The 6,194-nt window shown below is 58.5% G+C and overlaps 1 protein-coding gene across 1 annotated transcript; it reads right to left on the minus strand.

The window, feature by feature from the left end:
• Positions 1-861: 861 nt before the first annotated feature.
• On the minus strand, positions 862-5,736 carry PTGER2 (prostaglandin E receptor 2). Its single transcript, XM_075104328.1, has 2 exons — positions 4,848-5,736; positions 862-2,594 (listed from the first exon to the last, which is right to left on the minus strand). Exons 1-2 carry the CDS (start codon positions 5,697-5,699, stop codon positions 2,349-2,351), a joined length of 1,098 nt encoding a protein of 365 aa, XP_074960429.1. The 5' UTR covers positions 5,700-5,736; the 3' UTR covers positions 862-2,348.
• Positions 5,737-6,194: the final 458 nt, after the last annotated feature.

A 6,194-nucleotide genomic window follows, 5' to 3' on the forward strand; every position in this document is an offset into this window, starting at 1 on the left:
TCTTCCGAAGCTTTTGGTTCCTTTTCCAGCTAAGCACCCACTGAGACACAACAGGGTGCACAAGCCCTGAACTCAGAAAGTGCCTTTGCTGCTGCTGCATGCACAGATGGGGAATTAATTGGGCAGGCGGGTGACCATGACCTCTGAGCGGCACATGGGAGTCTGCTAAATCTCGAGACCCAGGGCTCGGCGACAGGGTGAATGACTTAATTGCATGAGCTACACGACAGTGTGGGGAGCACCCCAGCTGCAACCCCATGCACTAGGCACATCTTGCAACCCCCACCCCCACCTGAAATCCACCCCCTGAAACTTCCCAGCCACCTCCCCAAAACCTCCCAGCCACCCCCCAGCTGCAGGGCGCTGCCAGAAACCCGCCAGCAGGGCTTGAGCAATAGCAGCCCATGCCTGACATCTGCCCACACACATTTTGGAGGCCAGTAAACTTCCTGTGGATATTGGCTGCCTGACAAAAGTGACATAAATTCTGCCTTTTTTTAGGGTGGGTATTTTTTTTTTTTCTTTGTATTTTGATAACAGGTAGGAGCTTGGCCTGCCTCTCCCTGGCTTCAGGGTATGTAAGTTTTAGGGAAGAGCTCAGAGGGGGTATTTCTGTAGCTCAGGGGCCAGGTTGCAGCGGTAAGGCAAAACTGTCATCACACATCTATAGAACACGGTTTATATTCACTTTTCAGGAAATTGTAGGCACACATTTCCCCTCTCAGGCTCCCCTCCTGCCCTCTCCCCCCGTCCCGGAGGCTTCATCCCACTGATGCTCCAGGCAGGTGACACATTTCCTCCAGGAGCCAGATCTACCCTGAGGTGTATCTTGAGCACAAACCCACACAGGATTCAGCCGGCTCCTTTGAGAGACGTTTATTATTTAAATAATAATATATTCTGTTACATCACCTCAACTAATGAACCACAGAAAAACTCCAAATCTTGGCACCTTTGGGCTTTCTGAGCTGAGCTGCAGCTCTCAAACGGACAACGAGACACTCTACTTGCAAGAGCACGACACTGTTTGTTGGATCCTGCAAAAACAGGACCCACGAGCCCTCCCAGCAATCCCTAACAGCAGCGATGGCCTCAGGACAAACCCAGCTCACCCACAGGGTCGGATGCTCCTTCCCCTGGTGGGGACCAGCCCAGAGCCCCGAGGAGCAAAAGGCACATCCCACAAAACAAAATAGTGGCACTGAAGGATGCTGCCCGATAGAGCAGGACTGACGACCAGGATGTTTTCACGCTTGGGTTTTTTGGTTTTGTTGGTTTTTTTTGGTTGGGTTGGGTTTTTTTTTCCAAATAAAACCTCTAGAGAAACGATGCCGCTACGCAGGTTTGGTCCAGGCTGGCAGGAGGATGAGCAAAGGCTCTTGGTCAGGCAGCCCAGGAGGATGAGCCCTCCCCTGTGCCAACCCAAAACCCATCAGCGGCATCACCCTGGACGTCAGTAAAGCTCATGGCTGTGACCAAAACCTCCCATTCCCCCAGCGGGGTCTTTAGCCCCCTTGTTGGCTCCTGCACAAACTACCGGGCAAAGAAAATTGCAAATGGGTGTTCAGGAGGGGCCACACAGCTCCGCTGGCCATCACAGCGCAAAGGAAGTGCCACAATTTGGCTTTTTTTCTGTCCTGGTGCCCCTCACACATGTTGGGCTGGCACCCACCGGCACCTAAAATCTCTGGGGACAGGGAACAGACAGACAGACACATGCACACAAACCTACACCTGATAAAGTGCATTTTTTTAGGCAACCAGGCTACTTTATCCAGAAAATAAAGGGGAATATTTGGGGATACACTGCTCCCTTCCTCTCCTACCCTATCTCTAGGGATCTGGGGGCATAGATAGGCACTTGCAGCAGCAGTCACCACCCAGCCCCATGTCCGGGTCCCGTACCCCTGCCTGCACGGCTGCCTTCAGCCTGAACAACCACGGGGACCTTGCTGGGAAGCACAGCAGCAGGAAGCTCCGCTCCCCAACACTGCCCCCACAGCAGTAGTGTTACAGCAAAGCTCTCCACTCTTCACCCCCCGACCCTCCCGCAGCGTGGCCGAACACGGCCTGCACCCTTTGCTGGGTGGGAGCAACCCATCTAAGGGTGACAGCAATATCCAGGTACTCATCAGCCCCTCCAATCCTGCCCCACTGTGTTTTCTGCCCTGTGAGAGACCACGCTGGCTTTGCAGGGGGTTCCCAGACATGCAGTGACACCTGGCCAGGCCACCCGTACCTGCAGCAGATACGTCTCTTTATGGGCCATAAGGCAGAGCTTCATTAACATCTGCCAGGGTTGCGCTTCACCCCAGGCTGGCAGATGTCTCCTGGACAGGCTGATGGTTCTATTGCCCACTGGGGTCCAGCCGTGCTGCCACTTTTGTCTTTGCGGGGGATGGAGTCCGTCTGTCCTGGCTCACGGGGGTTACCTGGCAGCACAGCATGGAGCGCATGAACCTCAGGACTGGTGGCCTCAGGATGGCAAAGACCCAAGGGTCGATGATGGAATTAATAGAGAGAAACCTCAGGGCTAGGAGGTCCCAGCTGAGGCTGTTGTTTGTCTTGCTGAACTTGTTCATGTAGGCGCAGATCTGTAAAACAGGAGGGGGAGAAATAACACCAGGTCTGGGCTTCCAGGAGTTGGCCTCTGGGCAGCTTCTTGGGGAGATTTGGGCTGTCACAGCATGCTTCCTGCATCCACAGGTTTAAATGAACTTCTTGAGAAAGAAAGCCAGGCCTGTGCTCTGCTCTCAGCACATGGTGAGGCTTCGTTTAGCCCAAACGCAATTAAGCCGGCGGCTGCTCAAGGAAGCGGTGGGTCTCACCTTGAAAACCCCATGGGACAGATAAATGTGCAAGCTGGAGAGGATGCGGGTGCTGGACCGCTCTGGTCCTTCCTGCAACATGCCAACTCATAGCAACTTACGGGGCTTCCTGGAAGTGTGACTCAGCACTCCTTACTCATACGGCTCGAATCGCCACCCCCTCACTTTGGGGGGAGAGGGGATGCTCGGATCGGGATGGGAGCTGGGGGTGCAGGAGGCATGAGCATCCCTCCTCCAGCTGAGATCTGTCAGGTACCACCCAGGGCTGGTGCATCCCATGGCACGAGGTGGCCCCGGCGCAGCCAGCACCTGGAGCTGCCAAGAGCGCATCATTTCCCAGGGCTGCCCTGGGACTGGGGTTTTTTTGGGAAGGATTTAGTGGTGCTGTGGCCTGATGCTCTCTGGGTTCGTGTGGCCAGGCTGCTCCTCAGAGGGTGGCTGCTGTAGGCAGCCCCAGCAAGAAGAGAAAGTGTTGCACCAAGGAGGCTCTGGCAGCGTTCGGCAGCTCGGTTTGAAATGGTGCCAAAACGCAGCCCAAACGCAACCCTACATGGGAGCCAGGCAATGGGAAAAGGAAAAACCAGCTGTGCTTCTGGGTAAGACTGTATCTGCTACCACAGGGCCCATGGGATCCCCATCAGTGGCACTTTCCTGTCCTGTCTGCCCCCAGCAAACCCGTAGAGCCCTTTCCATGTGTCCCCACCAACAGGTTCCGCTTCGTAGCGATCATGTCACCCAAACCTGGGCTTTTTTTGGGACATGGGGAGAGCCGCCCACCATGTGTGGGCCCATTGACCAGAGGTGAAGCATCTCTCAGGATGTTGACTCTGGCTCTCGGGATGCTCGTGAGCACCCGGACATTACTGCTTTGTCTTTTCTCTGTCTTAAAGCCCAGGCAGCCTGGCTTGGCTACAGCCTGTGGTTATTTTATTTTCCCTTGGGAAAAGAAAGGGAGCATGAAGGGAAGGTAGTGTCTGCTTAACTCCATAGACACAAAATTAGCACTGGCTGTGCTCCCAACCTTGGTGGGGCTCGCTTCTAATGGGAATAAAATGACCTCCCGCCACAGCAGGCTCGCACACATGGGCAGGGGACACGAGTAGCTTGATGTGCTCTGGACTCAGCGATGCTGCTGGTGTAATATGGCTTGGATGGATGAAAAGCATCTCTTTGGTGGGGAGAGCATGGGGCAGAGCCAAGGGACTCACTCTCCCCTTCCTCACTTGGCTACGGTATTTCAACCCCGTATTTCTGCTGGAAGCCTCGCAGACGGACGGGAACATGAGCACAACCCTTGGGATGAGGCATGCTGTGGCCCATGTGCCCAATCTCCATTCCCAGCAATCGCCCATCTCTGTGCCTGCACCCCAGTATTGTTGCGGAGGAGTGGAGACCTCCGTATGACAGTGAGGTCTGTGCTGCCTGCTCACATCTCCAGCTCCATCCTTCCCTCTTGCCACAGAAATCTGGGATAACTACCCGTCCAGCGCAGACACTCACTGTCTCCAGCCCAGCGGCATCTCCTTCATCCCCACCTTTGGATGTCTAATTTATTGTTCTGCCACCCCTCACACCTCCACTATGAGTGCCCAGCTCCTGGGAACCGCAGTGATGCCGTGTGGTCCAGGGGACCCCTGCCCTGGACCCTGCCTGGGCCATGCTGCCTGGCCTCGGAGACTCTGTGGGATGGGAAGGCATCTCTGCTCCTGCCACCCTATCCTTCTGCCACCCCGTCCTCCTGTCACCCTGTCCTCCTGCCACCCTGTCCTCCTGTTAGCCTGTCCTCCTGCCACCCCGTCCTCCTGCCAGAACTCAGGATACGGGGGGTGATTCCCCCAGTTCCCCATGGGATGTGCAAATTGCCTAGAGTTTGTGACAGAGCCGGGCTCTCCTGAGCTTCAGGAGGAGCCAAGCTTTGACCTCAGCCCTTGAGGTTTGGGCAGCGGAGTTATAAAGGGAGGGAGAGAAATGGGAGTGCTGGGGAGGGAGACCCCACCAGGGAGAGGCAATCGCACTCACCGTGATCGGCAGGGAGCAGATGACAAAGGTGATGGTCATGATGGAGAGGAGAAGGAGATGGTCGATCTCCTCAGCCATGGAGAACATGCATCGGCTGCCACCACCGGCCACTCGGCGCTGTTCGAGCGTGGCCAGCCGGCGGGTCTTCTGCCCACGGCGATGCATGCCGACCAGGTTGATGATGACGCTGAGGTTGCAGAGCAGCACGGAGAGGATGAGGAGGAGGAGCAGGGTGGCGTAGAGCAGCGAGAAGGTGATGTCCGACCCAGACACCTCCTTGGCACCATTTTTCCGGAGGTAGCCCACATGCATCTGGATGAAGCACCAGGTGCCGGGGTAATACTGCACGTACTGCCCGAAGCCCATCAGCGGCAAGGAGCAGAAGGCTGCAGAGAAGGTGTAGATGGCGGGCAGGGCAACAAACCCCACGCGGGGCCTGAGAAAGCGGTTGTAGAAGTAGGGCTGCCCCAGCGCCAGGCATCGCTCCACCGCCATGGCGAAGAGGATGAGCATGGTGGCAAGGCTGAAGAAGCTCATGGCGAAACCAAAGTAGAAGCAGATGTATTCTCCTTTGGTCAGGGTGATCAGGGTGCAGTTGCGGTGATAGGAAGCCAAGACGAAGGGGCTGACGGAGCAGGTGCCCAGGAGATCGGTGACCACAAGGGCCAGCACCAGGACGTGGAAGAGGGAAAGCGGGTGGGCGCGGGGGCCGCGGCGGCAGCGCAGGAGCAGCCCCAGGGCCAGGAGGTTGCCCAAGAGCCCGGCGGAGAACATGACGGCGCTGACCAGCGGGCGGGCCCCGGCCGGCAGCCCCCCGCCGAGCCCGCACAGCCCCTGTCCCGTCCCGTTCATCCCGGCGCCGCCGCACGACTGCGCCGCCGGCACCGCCCGCCCCCGCCGGCACCGCCCCTCCCCTCCCCGCCATCCCCTCCCGCCCACCCCCCACCCCCCCACCCCGCCCCGCCCGCCGCCCCCGAGCCCGCCCCGCACCGCCCCGGACCCTCGCGAGCGGCTGGGGGGCCGCCGGACACCCCGCGCCGGGCTAGAGCCGGGGCCGGGGCCGGGAGTCCCGGGGCCGGACCGACGGGGCCGGTGCTGCTGCGGGAGCCCCGAGGTACGGGAGTCCCGGCGCCGGGCCAGCCCCGGTGCTGATCTGGGAGCCCAGCAGCATGGCCAGCACCGGCGCTGGTCCAGGAGTCCCAGTGCCGGTTCGGGAGCCCTGAGATAACAGCCAGCCCCGGTACCGATCTGGAAGCCCCAGGCTCACAGCAAGACCCAGTGCCAGGTTGGAAGCCCCGGTGCTGCTGCGGGAGCCCCAACACTGGGCCAGCCCCAGCACCGATCTGG

The sequence above is a fragment of the Phalacrocorax aristotelis genome, chromosome 9 (assembly GCF_949628215.1).
Source record: "Phalacrocorax aristotelis chromosome 9, bGulAri2.1, whole genome shotgun sequence".
NCBI classification, from domain to species: domain Eukaryota; kingdom Metazoa; phylum Chordata; class Aves; order Suliformes; family Phalacrocoracidae; genus Phalacrocorax; species Phalacrocorax aristotelis.

Excerpts from the sequence above, each read along its gene's own strand:
- PTGER2 (XM_075104328.1), bottom strand. The coding sequence starts at position 5,699 with ATGAACGGGACGGGACAGGGGCTGTGCGGGCTCGGCGGGGGGCTGCCG. Across the intron at positions 2,595-4,847 it reads TCTGCTCCCTGCCGATCACG|ATCTGCGCCTACATGAACAA; the intron begins GTGAGTGCGATT and ends CCTGTTTTACAG.